General features: G+C 33.9%; 2 protein-coding genes across 2 annotated transcripts; both read right to left on the bottom strand.

Annotated features, from left to right (window-relative positions):
* Window positions 1-4,239: 4,239 nt before the first annotated feature.
* Window positions 4,240-6,991, bottom strand: LOC125859820 (FT-interacting protein 1-like). The gene has a single exon (XM_049539654.1). It carries the CDS (start codon window positions 6,759-6,761, stop codon window positions 4,386-4,388), a length of 2,376 nt encoding a protein of 791 aa, XP_049395611.1. The 5' UTR covers window positions 6,762-6,991; the 3' UTR covers window positions 4,240-4,385.
* Window positions 6,992-12,744: 5,753 nt separating this feature from the next.
* Window positions 12,745-14,377, bottom strand: LOC125858941 (zinc finger BED domain-containing protein RICESLEEPER 2-like). Its single transcript, XM_049538702.1, has 2 exons — window positions 12,961-14,377; window positions 12,745-12,873 (listed from the first exon to the last, which is right to left on the bottom strand). Exons 1-2 carry the CDS (start codon window positions 14,375-14,377, stop codon window positions 12,830-12,832), a joined length of 1,461 nt encoding a protein of 486 aa, XP_049394659.1. The 3' UTR covers window positions 12,745-12,829.
* Between the last annotated feature and the right edge of the window lie 399 nt (window positions 14,378-14,776).

Raw genomic sequence — 14,776 nt, 5'->3', positions numbered from 1 at the left:
GGAGCACCGCTTGACCATCCTCCTCCGCGTGGCTAATACGATTTCCTATCAAGGTTATTGGTGAGTCCTCCATTCCGGGGACGTTGCTCATGATCTTTTGCTATGTATAAGACTTTTTCTTTTTAGTTATGTTTTGACTATGAGGGTGAGCCCGGTAGTTTGTCTTGGCCCCCGCTAAGTACTCATGTTTAGAGGTGGTGTTGGACAAGTTGTGTATTATGCTTGAGCTTGACTCATCTATGGTATTTATGTATTATTTCTTCTTTTTTTTCTCTTGTTCCCTTAGTCCCGATTTCCCCCTTTGATTATGCTTATTGCTTATGGTCATTTTAATTGCTTCCGCGACCAAGGATGTGTAATGATACGCTATGAGGCTTGTTTGGGGTTCCTTCGGGTTCCCCATTTGCCGGTCACGTCTAGGCCCTAGGCTTGGGTCGTGACACACGCCTTCATCCCATGACACTTAGAACATACCCGTTCACGTTAAGATCAGTTTTGGGAGTTCTACTCGCCCGCATTCAATCCCGTAAAGTTGTACGGATTCCTTAACATCTTAGCTATCTACTCATGTGATCAAAATCATAATTAGATCACTCAATTGTTACCAGATTTTCCTAGACTCGCCTGACTCCGATTTTATCCAAATCTAAACTACGTTGGAAAATTCCAAGTTATTACGAAAAAGTTTCAATTCTTTCGCCATTGGCTTTTCCCTAACGACGGAATCAGGTCGTTACACCACTCCACCTAACCTTTTGTTTTCAATTTTTTTCTCGTTTTGTGTTAGATATATACATATCAAAAATATGTTTAACTTCCCGCCGCAAGATTTTTTTTAAAATAAAATTTTTATTTATGTTATATTTTGTACACAAGTAGAAAATTCTAAAAATAAATGTACATATCTAACACAAAATGAGAAAAATATAAAAATAATAATAAATATATTAGGAGCGGAGGGTTAAATAGGATGAGATTGAATTTTTATTTTTTTAAAAATAAAATAATATCAAATTTTTGGGAGGAATGAGTGGGTGTTTGGGGCCGGGAGGGGGGGAGGTGAGGGTGAGGGAGTGGGTAAGAAAATAATTTAAATTTTATTTTTGAAAATAATTTTTAAAGGTATATATGTGTCCACGTGGACATCATAAATATTACATCATTATAAATAGTAATGTGTCCACGTGGACACATATATACCTTTAAAATACGCTATTAAATAGTGCAGGGGGGTAAAAGGTCCTTTCCAAAGTTCGGTATCGTTACAACAATTTCGGTCAAAGTTTGGATATATTTTGAACTCTTTTCCCTTTTTATTATTGCAAGTCTGTATTTTTGTTTAGATGCAAATTAGTTATTGTAATTTTGTGTGTAATATACTAACTACTAACTAAGGTTCAACAATATTATTGTACAAAAAACTATTTATATTTTGTTTAAAAATTACTCTATTTTGTCCATATAAAATCATAATTTTTATTTCATGAAACTCCTACTCAAGATAATCCTTTTTATTTCATATTTGAAGTCATGCTTTCCATGTTTTGTTGTTGTAGTAAAGTATGACTCAGTAAAAAGGACTCTTGGATGTTGATCAGTCAGTCAGAGGGAGTGTTGATAAGAGTTCAAAAGTTGTACATTGATTCAATAATAATTTTTCATCTATTTTCTTATGATTAAGATCCTAATAAAGGTATGTGCATTGTGTTCTTTCTATGTAGTTTCTTAAAATTGGAAGGTAAGTGCATTTTGTTTGTAACTTCATTAGACGGAAATTGATTATTGTAACTTTCTCTGTAATATGCTAATTACTATCAAGGTACAAATACTATTATTGATAGAATAGAAAAATTGAATATATATCAAGTATTGAAATACAACCTTTTTTTTTTTATCAATACAACCTTATTATGATATTTTTTTAAAATACAAAGAAGCACTTGTGTTTTATTTATAAATTTGTTCTTTTCTTTTATTTTTTAAAAAATAGTAAAAGTTTTAGTAATACTAGATATGTATTGTGTATTGATTTTATATTTCTTTTTCATCTATTTTCTTATGATTAAGGTCCTAAGAAGATGTGTTTTTGTTAATATCAAACATTACTGGTAAGTAGGATATAGGAATGAAAAGAGAAAAAGAGGAAAAAAATAATTAATAAAAACAAATAGTAAAATAAAGGATAGAGGCAAAATTAAAAATATGAATATTACTTAGATAATGATGAATAAGCGGAAAAACAACAATAATGAGTGAATAAAATAGACACCTCTCTTTGACCACAAATACTATTTATTTATTTTCAGTATAATTATATATTATTATTATTATTATTATTATTATTATTATTATTATTATTTTTATAAAAAGAATTGTGTTAATTACTATCCCTGCATTCATTTCTATTCTTCATTGTAGAATTCATTTCTATTCTTTATTGTAAAAAACTAGGATATGTGAGATATAATATTTAATATGTCATTTGGTTAGTTTACTCAATCTAAATGTCTCAAAATTTACTATTTCATTATTCTTTTTTAAAAAAAGTAAAATTAAAAGTCTAAAATATTTACTACTTTGACTTTTCATTTTCTCCATGAAAAATAAAAATATCTTAAAATAATTCACAGTAATGATATCGTTTCGATATTCATATTGTAGTCCTATAAATAAAAACATAGTAAGACTTTGTAGAAATGATCACATTAGAGTTATTATATTTTTGTTTACGTACTTCTTATATTCATGTTTTAGTTTGACTTGAATAATAAAGTGAAGGTTATTGAATGATGATCAACTTCTGGAAATGCATGTAGACAAGAGTTTGAAAAAGTGTGCATTAATTTCGTATTTTTTAATAATTAAGATCATAAGAATGATGTTGCATTATTTATTAATATATTCTCTCCATAATTTTATTTGTTTTATAGTTTATACAATTTTTTTATTACCGTAAGTTTATAATTTTTTTGGTCCACTTATGACTTTCTTGGAAGTCATATTACTACTGGCCAAACATTTCCCTTTATGAAATCACTTATGCGTCTGAATACATATAATAAATGCACATATTTTAAATATTTCTTTTATGTGTAATATATTTTAATAAAATTATTGACATCTTATCATTTTTTTGACCACGTGAAGCGTAGATAAGTTCACTAGTTTGTGATTATGTCCAAGTTCTTTTTGAGATATTAAAATCATTTTTCCAACCCAAGAAAAATAATGTGAAGGATCTCTTTTACTCGTCTAGCAAATCATGGGTATTTCTATGTGATGCTATTTGATTTTATTTTCTTTTGTTTTGTGATAAGCAAATGCTATTTGAGTCTTCTTTGAAGTCTCAAAATATTTAGGTGAATGACATAGAGGGTTAGTTATACACATGGTGAGAAAGATTAGTTAACATATGTTTTTGTTGAGTGCTTACTATATTATGTTTTTGTTGAGTGCAAAATCATATATCATATATTTATATAAAAGAGAATTCTAGGCCCGCCTACGTGACGCCACCACAAGCCAGAATTTCATTTTAAATTTATTTATTTTCAAAACTAGCCTTTCCATTTCATGAAAAGTTGCGACTTCAATGAAGAGTTGCGACTTTTATGAAGATATGTGACTTTTATGAAAGGTTGTGACCTTTCCGAAGGGTTGCAACTTTTCCAAATAGTTGTGACCTTTCCGATAAGGCACAACAAACATTTGTTCACACTACCCTTTGTTGTCTATAAATATAGGGATTTCCTCTCATTTTAAAACAACGAAAATTCTGAACTTCTTATTCTTCTTTTTTTCTTCTTCTTCTGCACAGTTAAATATTCGTGTACTTTGCTCCTATTGAGTTGATCATTGACACCATTGCTTATGTTACAGATCCTGGTATTATTTTTATAGTCATTATGCTTATGTTTTAAGGATAAATGATAAGATGTTATAATTTTCATTTTCCTTTACATTATTAATATTCATTACTACGTAATCTTGTATGTAAAATAATATAATGCTTTAGTTTTAATGACTGGTAGGTTTTAAGTATTATTTTATAAGTTCCATGATATTAAATTCCCGCGCGAAGTGCGGGTAATTATACTAGTTGAAATATAATAGCAAGAAGAAATTGCACAAGTTCAATCATCCTTCTACTTTTTCATAAAATTCCTCTTGTGGAACAATATACCTGATTTTATGGTTTGAGCTTCTTATTAACCTAGAATATCACATATCGCTTCCAAGTAGTGAGAAAATTGGGCTTCAACTTTAACAATAAGTTGATCTGTCACATACATTTTTCTACAATTATTGTTCATGAAGGTTTGAGGAAAAACATATAAAGTGGCATAATCATACATGATGAAGTACGTACTGAGAAATAATTTGTTTCAGAGCATGCTATCAGCTCGAGCTGGTAATCTGCGAAAGAAATTGCATGGTGGTGAAGGCATTTTGCTCCTGAATTTTGGGTGCCTTAGGTAAAGCAGAGCTGCTACCAGTGCTATGATTTTGAAAGGTGTCACATACAGTATAACTGCTGCAATAAGACAGAAGACTATGAAGAGGCTGGTTGCCCTCGGATCTCTCCAACTGAGTAGAGCCTGAAATCTCTCTCCTTGAGTTGCCATGTCTCCTATAACTGTTTGAATTCTACCAGCCACACTGCGAAGTCTATCATACCTCATTTTAACTGTATTCTCAGGCTTGGATGTTGGGAAAGTGTCAAACTCTTCATCTAGTTCATCTGAGATAACAGCTTCAGCCCAAGATAGTTTTGTGTCCATATGTTGAGGCTGCCTCTGTCTCGAACGGTAGTTCCATATTCCAATTAGAAACATATAAAGGAACATGGTTGGTAGTATTAACTCTGGGTAGCAGATCAATATGCAAAACAGAAGATGAACTAGAATTGTGGTAATAGGGTTCTTCCATTTGCAAACTTCTCCAAGCCATTTGCTCATTGAAATTACACCTGAAAAGAGAGAAACAATTCTGAAGAAGTTAGCTTTACTTCTTCTCATGCTCCACATGTGGGAGTCGACATCCAGCATGTACTCCACAACCTCTTTATGCAGTGGTGGCTCGGCTCGTCCAAGCCTCACAGCTACAATATTCATGGCCTGATATCTCAAACTGTCCACTTGGTTAACTGTGAAAGGGTGTAGATAATGCATCTTTGGGAGCAAGGGATGGCCATATAGATATATGATGTTTGCAAGAGACAAACAAGTAAATCTAAATGCCAGTTGGAGTTCACCCATCTTCTTCACTCCAGATGGTTGCAGAACAAGAAGTGGGTAAGACATTGTATAAATTCTATCAGTTTCCAGTGTTGATAATCTGATCCTTACCTTACCAATTCTGGAGTCCTTCCCTGCTGCACCCGAGTTCTCTCCTAGGTGGCCGTTATCAAACACACCCAATGTAATCACCGTGCATGGGTCATACACCTCCCACGTGTATTGTTCGTTCCATTTGGGACTCAAGTTGTCAAGTATGGTTCTTGTTCTTACCCACTTCAATCCATATTTAGCCACACAGTAAGCATCTGTCGTCTTTCTACCATCCTTTGGTTTTATAGGGACAAGCCCCTGTGCACTCAAGATGCCTACTTCCAGGATTCCCACTGGTTGCTTCCACAGCTGCCTAGCTGTTGGCCTCTGATCGCTGATGTACATTGTTGATTCATCTAATACGTGGTATCCACCTTCAAGACAGGCCCTGAGATGGATTCTTGTTGAAAACTTGCGTTCATGTCTCCTATCTCCCTCTAAAACTCCAAACCCGAACCTTTCAAGATTGAACCAGCGAGAATGAACTGGCCGGTGATCCAATCGCTTCTCAAATGTGTTAAGTGGCAAGACTAACCTCCCGGCGATCTCATCTTTGGAAGGTCCGGCTTTGCATTCAACGGTAAGCACCAACTGCTCCTCAAAAGGCTCTGCTGCCACAAATAATAGGTCTTCATTCCAGAATGGATTAGTTGTTCTTGTTTGGCATACTTTGGTCTTTAGTACTTGCTTCCCAACTTGAGCCTTAACAAATACCTGTGGGGGTTGGCTTTTGTCCAGGGATTCTACATCTTGGGATTCAATGATATTGACTCTCAGGTACCACAGTTTAGGTGAAACATATACCTTTGATCTGACACTATGAACACCTTCTCCATGAACTAAAGCAGCATCTGCATGCCATGCTTCTGAAAAGGCTTCGTCTGCTTGGGTTCCCATCCACACTGCAAGCATCACCTCTCCCCTGACTTTGCTCTCTCCACGTCGATCCTCTAATCTATACCACTGAGGTGCCAAAGGGCTGTCAGGTGGAACCCTTGTAGGCACTTCATTCATGTCAAACACCACTTTCCCTAGATAATCATCTCTCTGCACCATCTCTTTGTCTCTTACAAAAACTTCGATAATTGAAGACTGAATCTTCTCTTTGGAAAAAGCAAACACTTGCTTCCACTCAGGGTTTACCTTCTTATCAAAGTGCTTTGTTTTGCCTTTATAGTTTCCGAGTTTCACCTCCACATAAGGATCACAACTCCCTGTTACAGGGTTTGGTGGTAGGTCTCTTGCTTTCACAACTCGAACATAAAGAAAATGCATCTGTTCAACAAGATCATAAGTGCTTGTGACTCTGTCACTGCTAATCCATCCACCTCCACCTCGAAATCCTCCATGTGGCCACCGTTCCCCAAGTTGAGGTTTCGTTTCTTTTGCTTTATAGTCATCTTGGGGGTTGGAAGGCTGTTCATTGCCCATGTTTTCCCTTGTGTGTTTGAGAAAAAGATTGCAGCTTTAGCAATATATACCTTAAGGAGACAATTTTGTTTGTATTAGAATAAAATGAATGCAATTCCGACTGGATTCAGCCTCACCACTTTTGGCTGAATTCTCGCGTTATACAGAAAGTTGCTGATATAAAGTTTCTTTCAAGAAGGTAGTAGATCATGTTAAAGAAAAAGCATTTTGTGGTTTGATTCGCATATGATTTGATGAATGTGTAAGACTCTTGAAAGCATATATACACTAGCTAGGGCATTTGCTTAATTTAAACGCATCCTAGCTAGCTTGATTTAGCAGTAGAAGCATATATAAAGTTAGATGAGTATCTATCTTTTTGAGAGATTGAAAATTTATATCGACAAAGTTAGTCTTTGTGGACTCTGAGAAAATTTTGACTTTTACAAATTGCTTTCTAAGATTCTTTAGCAGCTAATGGGAGTTCCAAAGCAAAAGAGTAGAAATATATTCTCTTATCTTTTATTCTCCATTTGGTTGTTAAAAGGAAAAAACAATGATTCCTCCATTGTTGCCCTTTTTTCTCCACTCCATTCCACAGCCTAAACTCTGTTTGGTTATGACATATACACAGGTGTTTCCTCAATTTTCAAATCTCTCGTCAATCACTTACTACCTTATCTCAACTATCTTTTAATTTAAACTTAATTCGCTTACTCAACATTTCATTCAAATTCTTCATCTCAACCTCAGTACCATACAATTCATCATTACCATTTTTTTTAAAATTTTATTTGTGAAAAAATTAACCCAACCTAGCTACAAGGTATAATTAATTAATCCATTTAATAGTCAATCAACATCAATCGATCGACAGGAAAAAAAAATAGGTTTCACAAACATAACACATGCATGCATTGAGGTGGAAACAAAATTGTGAATTCCACAAAACGAGAGACTTTGATGAGAACAACTTGCCTGGGGGATATTTTACACATGCTAGCTAGGTCACTCATTTGTGAAGGAATCAATCAAGTTATTTTGTTCCATTTGAGAATAAAGTGAACACAATATAGGAAACTTTATTCCATTATCTTTTTTTTAAAAAAAAAAATCATATTTCAGTGGAATATTTTTTTCCTTTTTTCCTCTTTATTTTTTATGCAAATCAAATACCAGAGGATGCCTCTCGATTAGTGATGCTAATGGGGCAGGGCGACCAGATGCAGGGCGGACTTAATTAAACCCACAATTATTAACCCACCCCACCCCCACCTCACTCCAAATTGCATTTTTTTTTTATTTTTGACCCGCTCCGCCCCGCTTCCACTTAAGTTTTACTGCCACATACATAGAATAAATTATTGTCATTAACTTCCTTGCTGACTCTGTAAATCAATGTGGAATTTGGAATTTGAAGTCTAAACTAACTTGTTAGAATATCATAAAATTTGTTGAAATAATGCAAGATATTACTGATTTTATTTGAACAAATTAAAGGCAGTGAATTATCTTACTAGGACTCTAAAAACATGACTTTTTCCTCCTCGGAAATTATGAATTATTATTAAATCTACTAATTTGGCCTTATCAAAAAAGTTTTTGCTCGTTACTGGGTTTAAACTATTTTTTAAAAAGGATTTTTTTTTTCTCCAATAAGTTTGAAAATTTTCACCTCAACACTAATTTATAAAAAATTCAAATTGTATAGTCATATAAATCTTATCCTAATTTTTGGCAAGTGAAATATAAAATGAGAAGTAGTGAAATATAGAATGGTACATGAAAACTTCTATATATATTATTTGAGATTTTTATCAAGAGGAAACCCGCAGCCGCATAATTTTTAAAAACTAAGGCTTTGACCCTCCCCGCACTCGCTTAGTAGCTGCCCCACCCCCCTAGCATAACTTTAAATTCACCCCACCCTATTGCATCTCTACTCTCGATTAGAGAGCGGAATGCCATGCTGTTTACCTGAAATAATGGAGTAATTCTTAATTTTGTAGCTATAGGGTTTTATTTATTTGTAAGATTACATCATAATAATGAAGGAGTTAGACTCGATTGTATAATTCAAAAACTATAATTACACGGAGGACATGCGCCTTGATTTCTATTACAAAATTAAGGTTGATATATAGAAAACCAACTAAACAACAAAAAGCGAGGTTAATAGGTATAAAGTTAAGGGCCTCATTCTAAACGTGTGACTCTGTGATATTTGCAAAAGGATATTATAATACAAATTTGTCACTCAAGGAACACTTGTTCTGTATATGTATGGTTATATCTACGATTTCCCATGGTTACTTCAGTTTATTAATGTAGTAGGGAACTAACCGTGCTTTGTGTGGCTTTTTTATACATATTTTTGTTGAATCTGCACATTTTCACACGATTAGTATAAAAATTACTTTTTACTATAATTACTTTTCTTTTTTTAACAATTTTCTAAAATATCAAAAGTAGATATTTGTCAACTTTAGATATACTTGAATTTCCTAATTGTCATTTTTTAAGGTATAAACATAATCAAAATAATAAAGTACGAAATATATTTCAAAGATCATCTTTAGTTCCTTCTTTTAAAACTAAAACAAATAATATCACCAAACTTAAAATGTAAATGATATATAATCATGGTCAATAACTTGTAGGGAACTTAACTTACACTATTATCCATAATTTGTGCTCTGCTCTATCTAACAGAACATGCTTGGATAGCCTTTTTTGTTTGCAACATTTGTTATAGAAAAATATTTAATGAGTTAACCATCAAATGCCATGTACATCCATATGAATTTTGTATGATTATATTACATAGGTATGCGATGCAAATTGTAGCGTTGGCCCTTCAAAGTTCTCGAGCGAATTGAAGACAATGCTTCCAAATTGGATTTGCCTGGTGAGTATCAAGTAAGTGCTACTTTCAATGTTGCTAACTTGTTCTTGTTTGATGTAGGGTCTAATTCGAGGATGAATTCTTTTTAAAAAGATGGGGAGGATAGCTCCATGGACACGGATGAGGCTATAGAAGCCCTAAGAAGACCATCAAGGTCTCAAGATAAGGAGTTGCAAGCCAAGATCGTTGGGCTTCAATTGGAAATCAAGAAGATGCTTATCATCGATGAAAATCCCAAGAATGAGTCTAAGAATTGTGAAGAAGAATGGAGTAGGTGCTACACATATTTTATGGTTCAAGTCCAAGCCCAAATAGAAGAAGATTGAGCCACACAAAGCCCAACAAGGGAGCCCAAAAAGCTAAGCAGTTAAAGTCAAAGTTTCCTAGTTTTAAAACTTCTTTATTTAAAGTTTCCTAGTTTAAAAAAAGTTCCCTAGTTTAAAGTTTTCCTAGTTTAAAAATTTTCTAGTTTAAAGGTTTTCTAGTTTAAAGTTTCCATAAAAGTAGAATTTAAATCTTATTCTATTTGGGATAGGTTTTCCCTATATATAGGGGTTGATTTTATTATTTTGAACAAAAAACATTATTATTAATTGAGAGTTTCTCTTCTTTACACCTTTGAGTGTGACTATTTGGGATTTATATTACAACCTTTTAAGAACGATTCTTAAGAGGTGAGATTAATTCTTTAACTTGATATCTTTGGTTCTTATTCGTAAATTAAAAAAGGTAATTAGTCTTATACTAATTATTGTCTCTAGTTTCTTCGAAACAGGGGTCTAGATCACTTTTGATCTAAGTTCTTGAATTAACTCTATTAGTATAAAAAATTAGCTTTAACCCGCTAATTTTTGAATACTAAGATCAATTAGGGTTCTTGACAAATCTTTTGAATTTGGGGATTTTCTCCTCAAATTTTGCATATCTTTTCATTCTTATCTTTAATCCTAGTATTTTTGCTTATGCGTTATTTTTTCTTATTTATTCTGAAAATCTGATTCTTATCACAACACGTTATAACAAATAGAATATTACTGCTATTTGGGGGGTGGGGGGAGAAGTTACCAGAAGGGAGTGGGTATACCAAACAAATAGGGAAGAAGATACTATACCTAAATTTTGCAGCAGAAAGGGTTATGGTTGGTGAAGTTAGCATAACGGTGAATATTCACTTAAACGAAAGTCACTGCAACAAACTTAACTAACTTGTCTGATGGTGACATATTCATTTAATTTACCTTTGGATCTCGAGAGTTGGGATGGCAAAAATTTAAGGTGGAATGACCTAGGAGAACCCTATACTTTGCTCCGTTTGTAAGTTGGATCCTCCTACTTATCAATTTGTCAACTGAACCCCTAAACTCATCAGAACACAATATTTTAAACCCCTTTGCCCATTGACCGAACTTATGTGACATTGATAATGCTGAGTTGGACAAATACGTGATTACACAAGTTTGACAACGAGTAAATAAGGTATTTTACATTTAAAATATTTAAATAATAATAATAATAAGTTTTAAAAAAACTAATTAAAAACCCATCTTCCTCAACCATCCCTCTCCCACCCCACCCCCACCCCTCTCTCCTCCGTCCCCAGCCCCCCCTCTCTCTTTTTCTTCTTAGAATTTCATCCACCACACCCACTGTCCTCCTCTTCATTCTCTCCTTCATTCACTTCCTTCTAAATCCACACTTCTTTTCACTACAAATTAGCTGCCCACCCTAACCATTTAGATCTGCCCCTCTCTTAACCCTTTTAAATTTTAGCTTTTTAGTCTAAAAGTATTGAGATTAGGGCTGGGCGTTCGGTCAGTTCGGTTCGGTTTGTAAATTTCGGTTCGGTTTTTTCGGTTTGGCCAAATGTGAAACCAAACCAAACTGAAATAAATTTGGTTTGGTTCGGTTATTATAATTTCGATTCGGTTTATTTCGGTTTGGTTTTCGGTTTAACCACTCTCTCATCCACCTAGGAAACGTGCCATTACGACCAGTCTATTGAATCAATATATGGTATGGTGGCTCCACCAATTTCCTGCAACAAACCTTAGCAACCCAAAATGATACTTCCTAGTTCCTAGTAGAAACAAAGAGAATTAATCAATAATTACCTGAGAGACTTGATAAGTGAACCACCTGAAACAACCACAGTAAAAACATCTCTCCTTATAAATTGTCTTTTTATACTTTTCCTGTGTGCCGACCGAAATACACCCTTAATTCTTGCTTAACTCAACAAATGAGTACCATTTTGCAATGAGAAAATAACTGCTATGATTTTCTTCTCCCAGTTGAATTCCTATCTACTATGTGAAGTGGAAAAAATGTGCAGTTAAGTAGAATTGATCTCTTTCAGCTTATACTCATACTCAGGTCACTAAAGTTATAGCAAAAATGTGCGTATTAGTTTTTAAGACATCTCTAGCGATCAAAGTGTCATTCAACCTATAAATGATCATATGTTTAAAGCATGGTATGAAAATAACATCTAAAACATATTTTCAATGAAATTAAACTCAGGATTATAGCAGAAGCCTCACACAAGTGCATATTCTCATCTCTTTACAAGCAGGTCACAAGTCACAACTCACAAGCCTTTTACTTTCACAACTCACAAGTCTGTCGGTTAAAAGCAGAAATTGAAAGCAGACCAGTGTTGCTGCAACTGCAAGCATTTGTTGCCAAGGAGCAGATAAATTTCAACAAACATTTAACTTGCAACTACCATATCATTGACTAAAATATCCAAACAAAACTGATAATTCTTGTCCAAGCAGTCCAACAGGTAGCAACATTAACAAACTAGGTGAGAATAAGAATAAAAAGACTATCAAGAGTCAAGACAACAGGACTAGAAAATTCAACAAACTTGTGCCCACAGCCCAGCCCTAAAATATAGTTAGTTACAAACTAAAGTCCAGCTGCCAGTAGGCAGCATTACAATTTGCAGCAACCAAAAGATTTGCAACCTCCAGTGCAATAGCTCCCAAGGTCCAACAGATAGCAACCAAGAAAATAACAAAACATTGATGTGCCTGTGACTGCGAGAAAATAGAACTCTTTAGAAAAATGATCTCCATTTCATAATAAAATATATAAAACTATCAAGCAAGTTATGTAAATAAGTTATTTACTTACCCGTTACCACACATCACTAGTTGATAGTTGAACTTACAAGTTGCAACTATATATCAATAATACTAGATTCAGTCCCACTACAAGCAAAATCTAAAAAAATATGAAAGAATTTGTTAGTTGTTAAGAAACATAAGAAAATTATTTTCAAGATAATTAATACAAATACCAAATTCTTACCAAGTTCAAGTTGCTCAAGATACTCTAAATCTTCCTCAATATTGATTGGAAAAGGCTCACTTCTAAGCCAATCTTGAACACAAATAAGAGATTGCACAAGTTTAGGAGTTAATGAACTCCTAAAGGGATCAAGAACACGACCTCCTGTGCTGAATGCACATTCTGATGCAACACTTGAAATGGGAATGGCTAACACATCACGAACCATCTCCGCGAGAATAGGAAATCTCGGTTCATTAACTTTCCACCACATTAATATATCAAATTCATCACTATCTGGCTCAATATCTTCAGCAAGATATCTTTCCAATTCTGATTTACTACCTGAACTTCCACTAACTTCTTTATGCTTCTCAAATTGTTGTTTCGTTCTCATTCTTCCTCTATTTACAAAGTTGTTACAACCATTCACACTAGATATACTTGATGAGTTGTCAGATGAAGTGGGTGAAGATGGTACATGCGAAGAGCTTTTTGAGGATTTCTTAACATAATAATCAAACAATTTTTTCATGTATTTTTTCACTTCTGAACATAGCTTGTCCCCTACTTCTTTTCCAAACATATCCACAATTGCAAATGGAACATAATCAAGCTTGTTACGGGGATCCAACACGGATGAAATAAAGATCATGTTGTTCATTTTATGTGGTTCACCCCAATACTTTTTGAACTTTTCATTCATACTTTTCGCCATTTCTTTCAAATTACCATCTTCATTTTCCATCATCTCTTTCAAAATAAGATTAAGTTCAGCAATTTCAACAAAGTGTGTATTGCTAGTGACATAATTAGAACCAGAGACCTTCAAAGTAAGTACATAAAAGGTTTCAAGAAATTTCACCATTGACCTCACATTTTTCCAGTCAGCACTTGTAAGAATATCACTTGTAATAATATTTGCACTAGTTCCATCTACATCACTAGTTCCATTTTCATCTTCAGAAGAAACAGAACCAAAGGTACGAAAATGATTCAAGTATCCAATATCATAAAAACTATATCTCTCAAATGAAAACTCAAAATGTTGTGCTACATCAAGCATCGAATATGTAGAGTTCCACCTAGTAGGAACATCTAAACACAATGATTTCTTACAAGTTATCAATTGAGATTCACAACATTCTTTGAACTTTCTAAGTCTTGCGGGAGATTGTTTAATGTACTTCACCGCTTGTCTCACTAGCTTGACAGACTTACCAATTTCCTTCAACCCATCTTGCACAATAAGATTAAGGATATGTGCCATACACCTCACATGAAGATGGTCACCATCCATAATGTTAGTTCCCCAATTACTCAATTGTTTAGACATTTCTTTCACAGTAACATCATTAGAACTAGCATTATCAACTGTAAAAGTAAACACATCATCCAAACCCCATTCAAGCAAACAATTAGTAATGCAAGCCGCCATATCCCCGCCCTTATGACTAGAAATAGGACAAAAGTTTATTATTCTTTTATGCAAAGTCCAATTTCTATCTATAAAGTGGGCTGTCAAACACATGTAGTTGATTTTTTGTATAGAGGTCCAAGTATCTGTCGTAAGACAAACTCTTGGACGTGCTTCTTTGAAAATCTTCTTCAAAAGTTGTCTTTCTTCAAGGAATAGTTCATAACAATCTCTCGTCACGGTTCTACGAGAAGGAATATGAAATTGTGGCACTGTAACTCTCATGAAGTTTTTAAAACCTTCTTTCTCAACAAAACTAAATGGTAGCTCGTCAACAATTATCATTTTGGCTAAAGCTCTCCTACTTTGTGTTTGGTCAAATTTCCAAGTGTTAATCATCCCTTCTTTTGCTCCCGTTGA

This window comes from Solanum stenotomum, chromosome 3 (genome assembly GCF_019186545.1).
Source record: "Solanum stenotomum isolate F172 chromosome 3, ASM1918654v1, whole genome shotgun sequence".
Lineage (NCBI taxonomy): Eukaryota > Viridiplantae > Streptophyta > Magnoliopsida > Solanales > Solanaceae > Solanum > Solanum stenotomum.
This window is presented reverse-complemented; position numbering and strand designations above follow the sequence as displayed.

What these genes read in the sequence shown, in the direction of transcription:
- LOC125859820 (XM_049539654.1), bottom strand. Translation starts at nt 6,761, where the DNA reads ATGGGCAATGAACAGCCTTCCAACCCCCAAGATGACTATAAAGCAAAA.
- LOC125858941 (XM_049538702.1), bottom strand. Translation starts at nt 14,377, where the DNA reads ATGGCGGCTTGCATTACTAATTGTTTGCTTGAATGGGGTTTGGATGAT. An exon ending in TCTTGAGCAACTTGAACTTG is followed by an intron (nt 12,874 to 12,960) that starts GTAAGAATTTGG and finishes ATATTTTTTTAG; the next exon opens with ATTTTGCTTGTAGTGGGACT.